A 12,249-nucleotide genomic window follows, 5' to 3' on the forward strand; every position below is an offset into this window, starting at 1 on the left:
CTTAATAGAGCCCTTGTTTCCAAGCTGCCACTCAAGATAACGAGTAGGATAACTGCAGTGTGTCTCATCGTCGCTCTCTCTCTCTCTCTCCTCCTTCACTTATTCCTCCTCCATCTATTCCTGCTTAAACCTCCTACTCCTCTTTGTCTCCCTTCTTCCTTTTCATGCCTGCTCATCTAGCTCTATTCTCCTCTCTTTGTGTCTGCGTTTCTATGTCAGTTTCCAGTCAGCGGTGTAACTTGGCCTTTCACCTCTGCAGGTGCTTTTATTTTGTCAGTCTGGTCTCTTTTTTTTTTCCCCTCCGAGCAGAGCGAGGAAAAGCACAGAGTGATTAAAACGAGTGCGCCATCCACATCTATGATTCAACAGAAGCCTCATGACTCAGTAGAGACGGAGCTTCCAGGCAGCGCCCTTGTCTGAGTGTCACTGTTGATGATTTAATTACAATGATCTTCCATTTTCATTAATACAAGATGATAAAAGAAGGCGAGACTTTTTTGTTAGCATGTCGTGTCCTCGCCGCACCTCACACGTTCAATCCTGTGGAGCCCAAGGTGCGACAACAGCGACGTTCACCGGCCTGAAACACGGCTGCATTTTAAAAAAAAAAAGTTGATCTGACAGCAGGCTGAGAAGCGTCGTGCTGTAATTGTAGCTGACAGGTTTGGCTCACATGAAAGTAAAAATCTTTTGTTGAGAGTGTAACCCTCTGTTGTTATAGCCAGACAGTCACGCTTTTTAAAAAAACGCCTGAATGAAAACGGCTGAAAATAACCCATTTGCATATTTTTAGACTTCACCGTCAGTCTCTTATAAATAGGATCTGACTGCCGGGTTGTACTTTGAACAGTTTTTTTTTTTGTGTGAAGCCTTCTTCAGGAGAGGAGGATGATTCGAACAAATTCAGCTGATTTAAAAAGAAACTCGAGCGATACACCTCCTTTAAAAGCTCCCTGTTCTTTTATCACGCTGAGATTCACAGGCAACAAAGAGCATTGGATATTTCTCTTCAGGAGTGATGAGAATTCATATTAATTTTCAAAGATGGTCTTGTTATACTATTTGCTATAGACTCATGATTCTTAAGCAGCGTCCTTTTAACCCAGCATTGCTGTCCTTAGGAGTGAAAATGAGGTGCTTTGCGCTCAGCAAACCGATCTAATTAGCGAAACGTGAGACTTTAAAGTCTGCCGCGCCGAGTAAAAGAGCTTTTTGAACCTGGCCCGCCTGGACAGACAGAATTTTTTTTTTCCAGCAAACCTGCTTCTCAGACAAATGCAGGGAGTTTTTAAATAGATAAGGCCTTAATCTGCGGGACATTTGATCAACGGTTAATCTGCTGCAGAAATTCTATTAAAAGGCTGAGGGCTCATTAGCCAATAGATCTTAATCCCATTACTGGCTGGGCGGTGGGGGACCGTGAGCCCGGCTGCCTGTCGCTCTATGGGGGATACTGTTGCAGGCAGTGCCGGAGAAGGTCACACACGGCACACTGCCATTTTCATAATGAGTGCAGGGCATCATGCATCATGCACAATCATAAAAAAGCCATCACTGGCTATGCAGACACATTTAATCATGGTGCATGTCTGGGCCTAACATATTTAGCCCTACTGTGTAATAACAGGCTTTATTTCCTCTCTTGTGTGGGCCAGGCCCTTAGTTTAATTAAATGCTAGCTGAAATATCACAGCGATCTGCCTCTATGTGTGTGTGTATTATTATTGAAAATTATATTGGATTTGTTCTGGGCTTTTATTTGTAGGAAAGTTGCTCATTGAAATGATAAAGGTCGAATGTCGGCCTGTCGAACACAGAGAGAGGCGCGAGGGGAAACATTGACAGAAAAGAGCCCAATAGAGAACGACAGGGAGAAACAACAAAAATACAGGGAGGAGAAAGTCAGGGTGTGTAATCTGAGTCTTTTGTTAAAGACAAGAGCTGAGGGAGGAGGCAGAGTCAAGGATGTTTCTAAGTGGAGCTCTGCGAGAACAAACATCAGCTCCATCTATTGACAACCGCCCCCAGGCAGCGATAGAAGCTGCGTCAAAGCCCTTTGCTGAGCCTCCGTGCGCGTCACCTTGTAGAAACTCCTCGTGTCCAAGCAAAGTTCAATCATTTATTTACTTGATAACGTGTCGGAGGATTAGACTGCGAAGGATTTTAACTGCCATTTCAGAATAAAGGCCTTTTAAACCTTTTCATTTGTAAGAATGAGCTTGTTTTGTTACATCCATTCATTCCCTGCTATCCTTTATCGATACGGACGTCCTTCTCTGGATATGCAACCATGCTTGATCAATAAAGCCTACGGATGAGATTCACTCAAATGCTAGACACGTTGTCGTTTCAATTATGAATCAAGCAATGTTGAAAATGCCTACTGGGCAGGAATGGAGCTCAACAGAGCGTTCCCTGTACAGACTATATTTTCCAACCAACATGATAGTGACTGTATGGATGTCTAATTGCTCTCTCCTCTTCCTCTTCCTCCGTCCTCTTCTCTGCAGATATTGATGAGTGTGCGGACGGCTTTGTCGAGTGTGATAGTAAATCCACTTGTGTCAACTTGCCCGGCTGGTACCACTGCGAGTGCCGGGATGGCTACCATGACAACGGCTTGTTTTCTGCAAATGGGGAATCGTGTGTAGGTGAGTGATCCACCTTCACTCTCCGAACACAGGGATTTAATACGTGTTGGAAAGTAACATTTTTAATCCATTTTTAGGTTTGCAAGTCTGATAAGCCAGAGGGAGTCACGTTTTTATGTATAAAGTATGTAACAAACGCACATGTAAGACACTCAGTGTGTCTTTTGCAAGGAATTTTTTGCGACAAACAAAAATTTCAGGTGTAAAAGGACAACAAACAAAACACATTATTTTGTGTAAAATTCACAGCAAGGGTTTTTGGACACATCATGGCCAGAAAAATCTCATGAATGTTTCACGTCATCAAAAATCTTTTTACTTTGAAATGTTTTTCCTTTTTCGGGGATAGCTTATCCCCGTTCCTGTTTATTAGGCTTTTATTTTGTTAAAGAGCAGCTCATGTTTTAAGACATATAAAATGCTTTTCTGCAAAATACATTTAATTACCTTATAAAAATCCTCTCAAGGCATCTCCTCCTTCTCCCTCATTAAAAATTCCTGAATCTGCAGAGTCCCCGCCCACTATGCACATTTCCAACCGCCCCCTCCGTTGCAAAGACAAATCTCGTCTCTGCCATCGTTTAGCGGCAACTTACTTACTTAGCTAGCTTGAAATGTAGTAATTAGTAGTAGTAACGTTAACATGAGTAGTCAGTAGTGAATTTGCAAAAATTACGATGATGGTTACAGCTGGCTCGCGCATCGCCTAAGTGGTTGCCATAGGTTACACTTAATGATATGTATAGCGTCACCCCGTCCATTAACTGGATTGGCTCCTTAGACTTGTGACGTCACAAACCTGCCAATCTGAAAACGTGTTGTTCAGCCTGTCCTTGGTACACTGCAGTTTAAAAGCAGACAGACCCAGCCATGGAGATGACTGCTGATGATGTCCCTGATATGTCTTGTAGCACATGAAGAACACCACATGGAGATGTTTACAAGGTTAAACACTTTGTCACTTAAAAATGATTTACACCTGACATTATTTTCCCCAGGATACTTTAACCCCATCCGTGTTTATTAAATGTGATGTTTAAATGTGTCTGCAAGACAGGATAAGGCTTTTATTTTCACTCATCAGGTTTCAATTTTGGTTTATACCTTTGAGCATTGCAATATTACCGTTTCTGCATCTTATAGCCCCACAATGCCCCATTAATAAAAACACGCCATTGAGTTTCCATTAAAATGACTTCTTGTTTCAAATCTCAGTCCCATCACACTTTTATTGTCCTCTCTTGGATTTCCATCTCAAGGATTGAAGTGTTTGAGGTACAGCAGCAAGCTGTGAAAATACTGTTTTAATTAAGCAGAACCTTGTTGACACATGAGTCACCCCCATCAGAAGCTCCTTGAACTTTTCTGTTTCATTAGATGTTTTCTTACGCTTGTGTAAGCACTGGTATGATTGGGTAGGTGTGTCATTATCCGTCTGTTTTCCTCACCAAACGTTGGCTTGCCGTTCTGCAGCCTGTTCGTTTTCTGGAACATTCTCTCTGATACATCCTGTCAGGAGAAGTGTCAGCTGTCAAAGCAGAAACCCTCAATCTACAGTAACATGGAAGCGTTTCCTGTAACAATAGTGCTAGTGCTGCTCCACTCGTTGACCCCATCTTAGCTGTCATTTAGAGCCGGGGAAGGTAGGAAAAAAAAACACGTTAGAGGCACTTTCAAAAAACCCAACCTGTCTGGGTTTCACAAAGGAAAGTTATAATTTGACCAAAAGTAGGTTTCTAGGTTACATTACTGTTGTGAACTGTGTGTTTCCAGCGAGTTCTGTTGTATTTGCTACATTTCACAGCTCCATTTGAAGCTCCGACACGGTTGTTTTGCCACTTACGGCTGCAGGGAGCAGGACATTGTCTTGTTGAAGAGGACAAAAATGTGCTTTTCATTGACACATATTGAACTTGGAGCCATTCTTTGACAAAACATGCTGCTTTTACCTTGTCAGCATGTCGCTTAAAGCGAACGTTTTGGTCTTGTACTTGCAGAATCAGGCAGAAACTGTGTTCCCTGCTCTGAGCATATGCATGATGTCATCTCTTTTGTGCTCCCTGCAGATATTAATGAATGCAAGACGGGGAGGAACACCTGTGCCAACGACACGGTGTGCTTCAACCTGGATGGAGGCTATGACTGCCGGTGCCCCCACGGGCACAACTGCACCGGCGACTGTATCCATGACAACAAGGTCAAGCACAGCGGGCAGATCTGGGTGCTGGACAGCGATAGGTGCTCAGTGTGCTCCTGTCAGGTGAGAAACAAAGGCAGATGGACACGGAGAGCAAAGAGACAAAGAGGAGAGACACACAGAGGAAGCAACGTAGAGGTGGATGGGATGATGGAGATAGAGACGGACATGTTGATGGATTTGATTAAAAAGGAAGATAGAGAGGAAATGTGCCCGGCGCCATAGATAGTTGCACCCAACTGCTCTATGATTGAGTTCTTTATTTAGTCTCTCTCCACTTTTCAAAAGTCTGAACAAAGAATTACAAAGTGCCGGGAAAGCTGTTCTTCCCTCTGAGTGCTGTCCTCCCCCACAGAGACAATCAGGAACTATTGTCAAGTCCTGTCACTTATTTATATAGAAGTCTCAGGGCACTTTTCATATAGAGCAGGCTTACAACATACTCTTTGTAATATTATATCACCTTGTTTTGTCCTTTGAACCAATCAGTGACATCCTGAAAAGTGTTGAAGCACAGGGTGAATGTGCTGATGTGATGAGACATGATGTGAGGATAGAGGAAGGACTAATGTCATCGCGCCTTTTGGCTAATGTTGTCTAATAATAAACGTTTATAATAATAGCTCTACTTTAACAAGGTTACAAAGTGCATCACCAAAAATGACTCAGTGACATTATTATTTATGACATATGTCTGTGAAGTCACAAGCCAAACGATACTACACATTGGTCCCAGAGCCTGTGGCCCCCTGATGAAAGCTTTTGCATGAATACAAACTGGGGCCTTACTGCTGAAAAAGCATGTGCTTTTGCTCGGTGTCAGAGGCGATATTCCCAGGAAAATCCCAAGCTGTGAATAGTGACACATTTTCCAGCTGAGCTAGAGTAACAGACTCGCTCTTTAACTCACTGTTGTCTGAAATGGCGTTCTTTATTCTTTTTCTGCTAGTGTTGCAAGTAAATGCGTCAGACAGAAGAGAAAAAACACAGCAATTACTACTTATTGACACAGGTGGCGCTAAAGACAACTGAAATATTCCAGATTGTCACTTTAAAGGGGTCGTATCTTTTGAATGGATATTCTCATATTGTGCATGGGTTTCACAATGAAAAAGTGAAAACTGTATAATTCCCTGTCGCCTCTGAAATGGGCCGTTCAGAACAGCTGCAGGTTTCTACGTAGAACCTCATTCACCGTCATTCACCTCAGGCTGCCATGTTGCACTAGCTTGTAGACAAGTCGTCAAGATTTCAGCTCACCATTCCGACACCTCAAGTGATTCTGGCTCGTACATATAAGGCCGAATAACCGATCCTAGAGCAGCCATGTTTTCTACAACTTTGGAGTGCACGTGGGATCGCACACGTGGGGGAGGGGCAACGCGGGCACTCCAAATACTGTCAGCCAATCGTGGCTAAGGTCTGACCTTTGAATGGCAAAATGGCTTGTTCGTTTCAGGAGGAAGGAGAAGCTCCGAAAAATAATGAAATGAATTAAAAGGAAATGAACTTTATCAACGTGATTCAAAAACACATGAGAGTAATAGAAAATTGATTCAATAGCTAAAATATGTCCCCTTTAAAAAAATTGTTGCAGAGTATTCTCATTCAAATTAATACTTTCAAATTGATCTTTAAAGCAGGTTTCACATAATTTAATTCACTAGATTTTCGGAATTTTAAATAAAACAACAAATGTTGATTAAATAAATGTATCATGGCCTGCTTGTAACGATTAACCAAGAGATGTCTTTCACCTTCTGGTCTGTTACTGTCACTAAAAAGTGTTGTAAAATCTTTCAGCTCATTCGGCCCTTTTTTGCAAAACACTTATTTAAACCTACCTGTAAGCTACCTGCCTGTGTGTATCCGTCCAGATTTGGTGTAGACCAAAACAGAGGTAAAAGGAGCGTGATTATTAGCGCCATGTCTGCTACATAGGAAAATAGGCAACTGAATATCCACAGCTGAAACGTAGCGCTCCACCCGAAGAAAACCAGTGATTGTAGATTTAAATAAAGAATCAGGCGTACAAATACATAGTGCTGTTCATCAACTTATCTCTGAATTAATTATGTATTTTAACCTTGTCTGTTCGGGGAAGAGCCAGCAGTGTGTGTCTTTTATGCGTCATCCTCTTTGCCTGTGTTTTTTTTTTTTAAAGCTAATGAGCAAGCTAGCTCTCTGCTGCACACACTGCCTTTGGTACCGTCTGTAATTACACTGAAACAATAAAGAATTTCGCTCGGCCACCTTCTGATGCGACAGGCCTTAGTGACCCCTGAGGGCCAAGTAATTTCCAGAAATATTACAATGCAGTGGTATGCTTCATTTCCACAAGACTAATCAAATTCTGCTCAAAATGAAACCCTGTCCTCTTCGATACCTCTTCTCCTTTAACAAAAACAAAGTGCAGAATAACGTCTAGACATGGAAAGAGGCAAAAAAGTGTTTGCAGATGGAATCACGAAGACATAAACCCTGATGTGACAGTGACGCCTCTGTGATGAGCCATTTAATTAAAGCGTGTGGGCTCTATGCAGTGATTTTTAAAGGTCTAACAGAGTGACTCAAGCTTTTGATGTAGTTGTTTTGATTGATTTCTGACACCACAGTGACAAGACACGTGGGAATACTTGATCCGGAAAACTCATCCCATCATCCCAAACACATTTTTTCTCCCCGATTATGAGGTCACGGACCAGTCATACTTAGCATTTCAGCGTTTCACTCAACCTAATGCCAAGTGTCTGGCAGTAGTGGAAGGTGATTATAGTGGATTAGTGTCGGTAGTGAATGATCAAGCAGCAAATTATTCATTTGATTACAAAGGACCAGGGCAGAAATGGCTCCCTAATTAAATGAGTCATATTAATTGATTTGAGAGATTGAGGAGCTGCCTGTCAAAATTAGTCGTATCGAGCGTTGGAGGGAGCAAAGGAGTAAACATGTTATTGTTTCAGAGGTGGGCGGACACAGCTGGATATTAGATGGAGAGCTGCAGCGAACTGATGGGGAGGAAGCCAAGGTCAAACACAGGAGAGACAAAGACTGGGATGTGTCCAGACTGAGGTCGAGCAATATGCAAATAGTTTATTGTTTCAATCTGCTGCTCCCAGCAGATGGGTGGGGTTTACCGCATGAGTGCATTTGTCAGCGGGGTCGCTCATTCTCAAACATTTTAAAGATTAAAGTACTTTGATTCAATTTGGGGCGGAAAAAAATTGAATTTACAAAAACTCTAAGTATGGCTGCAATCCCCGGGCATTAAAGAGGTCCAGAATCATAAAGGTAAAAAAACAACCTTAAACCTTAAAACAATAAATTAAAAGAGATGACAGAAAGTTTGCAACAGAGGGCGCTGGCTTTAGCTCAGTTGGTAGAGCATGCGCCTCACATGCAGAGGCTACAGTCCTCGACGCACTGATCGCAGGCTGACTCCCAGCCTGCCGATACGTTTGGTGCACGTCAACCCCCACTCTCTACCTCCCACATTTCCTGTCTCACTTCATCTGTCCTATCTAATAAAGGTAAAAGCCAAAAAAATAATCTTGCAAGCTTTGGCCTAATGGCGATAAACGGCAATTGCAGGCGCATACTTCCCAGATAACCAGACATCTGAGGTTGGCTCCGGTTGTAACTCTTGATTTTCCTCGCTGACGGTCGCTTTCCTTTTTAGACTGTTTGCCTTCATCTGAGCGTCGAGTTTGTTTCTTTTTCTTTGGATTTTCACTTCTTGTTGAAGTTGTATCTGTAGTCATCGATCTTTTCTTTGTTTGTTCAGCCATAGTAGATTACTGTTTACTCGCAACACTTGCTGAGACCGGAGAAGCAGCCGCTTAGCTCCGCCTACCCTCTCTGACAGACCAACCACTGCTGGGTGATGGAAAACGCGTCACTAACTGGGCGCCGCTTGTGATTTTTTCCGCGAAAGTCGCCACAGACACCCAGTCTGTAATACTGCAAATGCAAAGGTTTTCATCAGTGGGCCATAGGCTCAATCACCGTTGTGTTACCACATTCGGCGATAGATAGAGACTTAACAGACATTTATTTAAATGAAAATCTTCAAGATTATTACTTTAACGACAGAGAGATAATCATCATGCCTTTAGTGAAAGGGAGCTTCCCTGGTTTGTTCCCAACTATGACGGATCTCTCCTTATCTTTTTCCCCTCATTTACTGAGATTTATCTTCTTTTAATTATCTAATAAAGGAATAACATGCAAATAATTGAATCATAGGACACCTAAAGACACCCACTCCAAGTATTTTCTCAATCAAATTAATCAATAAATCTTTTGAAACATTCAAATGTCCATTAAATGTTCAAAAGTCTGATAATATTTTGGGGAATTTTTGCTGAATAAGATCCAATAAAAACCAAAATTGTTAAATATCCTTTTGATTAAAAATGATTTGACTTATTATTTTCATTTGACCTTCTCTGAAATAAACATTACTGTATTTTTCCTGTTATGGCTTCTGCAGTTACAAACTAAAGTGGCAGCACCAGCTGTGAGCAGGAGAGAAGTTTGTGACTGAAATAATGAGTCAAGTTTTCAGACCTGCGGCAGTTCTTGTATATGGAAGGTGCCTTAAATCACTGAGACAATAAGACAGCCCAGTAACACTCCTTTACCCCACACTGATGAGCAGGAGCTCCTGAAGAAGCAACGTGCAACAATATTCAAAAATGCATGGAGCTAAGACTGAACCACCATAAACTGCAGCTTCTAAACAGTAGCTGGGGACGGGCTGCACAGCCTTCAGTACAATATTTATTATCAACATACATGTTTAATGAGCCGTCACATGAAAGGCCTTGTCTGTGCATGCATGTTCTGTATATGTGCCTGTGTTCAGTGCTTTATTGTGCTCATGCAATACGTGCGCTTTGTGCTCCCTGCTCAGGCTGGCCAGGTGATGTGCCGCAGGATGGTTTGCGACTGCGACAACCCCAACGCAGACCTCTTCTGCTGCCCCGAGTGCGACCCTCGCCTGAGCAGCCAGTGTCTGCACCAGAACGGCCTGCTCACGTACGGCAGCGGGGACACGTGGGTGGAGAACTGCCAGCAGTGCCAGTGCCTGGTGAGTGTGCGTGGTAGTACATCGTGTACGATGAAGTCGATGTTTTTATCCAGAGCGTTGATACAACGTGTGCATTCATCGCTGCGCCGCACGAGGAACGTAACAAGTACTCCAGTCTCCATGGAAATGCTCTTGAATGAGAGATGCGCTCCGTGAAAAAAAAGTCAAGGAGAGAAGTTTTTGTGACAAGAGAGGAGGAGTGATTAAGAGGTGAAAAGGAAGGTTGACGAGAGGAGAAAATGAAGATTGCTTTTCACGCCCTGGCAGAAAGAAAGGAGAGAGCGATTAGTGAGTTTTAAAGGATTCAAAGGACCCTCCGCACTGTTGTCTGCTGCTACATTTTATTGAAGGATACTTTCAAGGTTGGAACCGGGAGAGAATGCGAGTGTGTAACGCTTCGTGTGTGCTGATTGATGAGGATTTGCAGCATGTGTCCTCTACATGCAATCCTATTCCTCACACAAAACAAAACAACGCATGAATCTTTCACCGTGAGACGTATGCGCTCTTTTATTTATCTTCTGCTTGGTCGACCTTTCCCGGGGTTTACTCAGCGCTGCTGTTCAAACAACAGGGAGGCATTTCACAAGTGTTTCCTCTATAAACTTGCAGAAACAATAAATCCTACCCACGATGCCCCTCTCGCCACATAGCCACATGCATATTAAATGTAAATGTCATGCTTTACATTCTTCCCCACCGCCCCGTGTCACCCACTCTCAGCTGTGCTGCACCCCCACAGCAGTGTCACTCCGTCTGCTCAGTGACTCACAAATCATCTTCACTGTGGATCCCCGACCAGCACTTTACAACTCATTTTTCTTCTTTTTTGTTGCTTTTAAAGATCAGCCATACTCTGAGCTAATATAAGTTGGTTCCAGTCTGACAGATTTATGGCCTAAGTGGCAACAGCAATGCCATTCCCTCTTCCTCTCCCCCCTCTCTCCTCCTTTCAGTGTAATGCCGTCCTGATGCCCGGACCTGAGGGCTGCTTTTTGGATTTCTTACAGCGAGCCATTATAGAGGAGCTTGAAAATCAGTGCTCAGCTGAGAGGCAGCGGGGAATCACAGCCGGCTGAAAATGGGTTCGCTCGGCTTCACTCTCTCTGTCGGCACTTATAGATGTTGACACAAACAGACACAAACACATTGGAGAATTCAGAGCACACACACACTCGTATACGGTATACAAACACCAATATGTCCTTCTATACACATGTAAACACACTTGTACTCATGTTGGAGAATGTAGGCACAGCTGTCATAACGGCCACACACACTCAGGCTTTCATTGATCCACGCACGCGCGCAGACAGACATAAAACACTGTCAATTGAAGATGCACAGACGTACATGCAAAGCAAAGGACCACCAGTCCTGTCGTACAGTACAAAGAGCAGCACTTGAAAGGGCGAGGAGGAGGGGGACCGCTGCAGAGCGATGCCGTACAGAGGCTCCAGTAGCGTGACAGGGACGTGAAATGAACCTTGAATGCTGCTACACTTAGCAGAGCCACGGCTGTCCAGGCTCAGCAGGGGCCTTAAAATACACAGTGACAGCAGCCAGATGGGCCGAAACATTCTCCCAAGACCGAGATGTGAATCCTCCTCTCCGCTAGCCGAGCAATCATTTGAAATCAAGAGTGTGGCCTTTGCAGCATGTGCACACATGGGCCACTTGTGATCGCTATCTTGTGGAACGGCAGAAGATCAAAGGCGCGTGGATTTCCTTAGCTATAGGTTGTTCTGCAGGTCGAAGCGTATAAAAGAGAGAGCGTGATTGCTGCAGGCTAATTCCTGGGCTAAGATAAATGTCACTAGTTTTAATCTCCTGGAGGCATTATGTGACATGCAGCCTCGTACGCGCTGAATCCTTACATCTGTCCGCGTAAAAGCAAAGAGATTAAATTGCAGCGAGATAGCATGAAATCTGAATTCAAAGCCAGATTAAAATAATAACCTTCTGAAATATCACAAAGAGGAATGAAAGAGCGGCTTTGGTTTGAGGTTGATCTAGTTTCTACACCGCGCAAAAAAAAAGGCAAATAAAAGCTGATAGTCAAGCAAATCTCTTTCTTCTTCGTGATCATAAGCCACATCCGCATGAAAACACAAAGACGACAGCGTCCCTTATCGCAGCGTGGGACGGGTACCTGAGGCTACATTCAGTCTCCTCCCCCTCTGGCTGCAGGCAAAGAGTGCCACTCGGGGGGATTTCCCACTCCAAATGTTTACACTCCACATTAAGGCGGGGAGTGGGCATTAGCCGGTGCGAGCCTTCGCTTTATAGCCAGACTAATTTACTACAAC

The 12,249-nt window shown here is 43.5% G+C and overlaps 1 protein-coding gene across 1 annotated transcript in view; it reads left to right on the plus strand.

The window, feature by feature from the left end:
* The window catches only part of LOC138612948 (protein kinase C-binding protein NELL2a-like), a 99,917-nt gene that overhangs the window by 83,759 nt on the left and 3,909 nt on the right, over nucleotides 1-12,249 (plus strand). The window contains exons 16-18 of the mRNA XM_069686484.1: nucleotides 2,511-2,651; nucleotides 4,718-4,911; nucleotides 9,764-9,940. Of these exons, the coding sequence (XP_069542585.1) occupies nucleotides 2,511-2,651; nucleotides 4,718-4,911; nucleotides 9,764-9,940 (512 nt within the window). The remainder of the gene's footprint in view (nucleotides 1-2,510; nucleotides 2,652-4,717; nucleotides 4,912-9,763; nucleotides 9,941-12,249) is intronic.

The sequence above is a fragment of the Semicossyphus pulcher genome, unplaced genomic scaffold (genome assembly GCF_022749685.1).
Source record: "Semicossyphus pulcher isolate SPU_LCO1_2020_fin unplaced genomic scaffold, fSemPul1.0.p SCAF_8, whole genome shotgun sequence".
In the NCBI taxonomy this organism is placed as follows: Eukaryota; Metazoa; Chordata; class Actinopteri; order Labriformes; family Labridae; genus Semicossyphus; species Semicossyphus pulcher.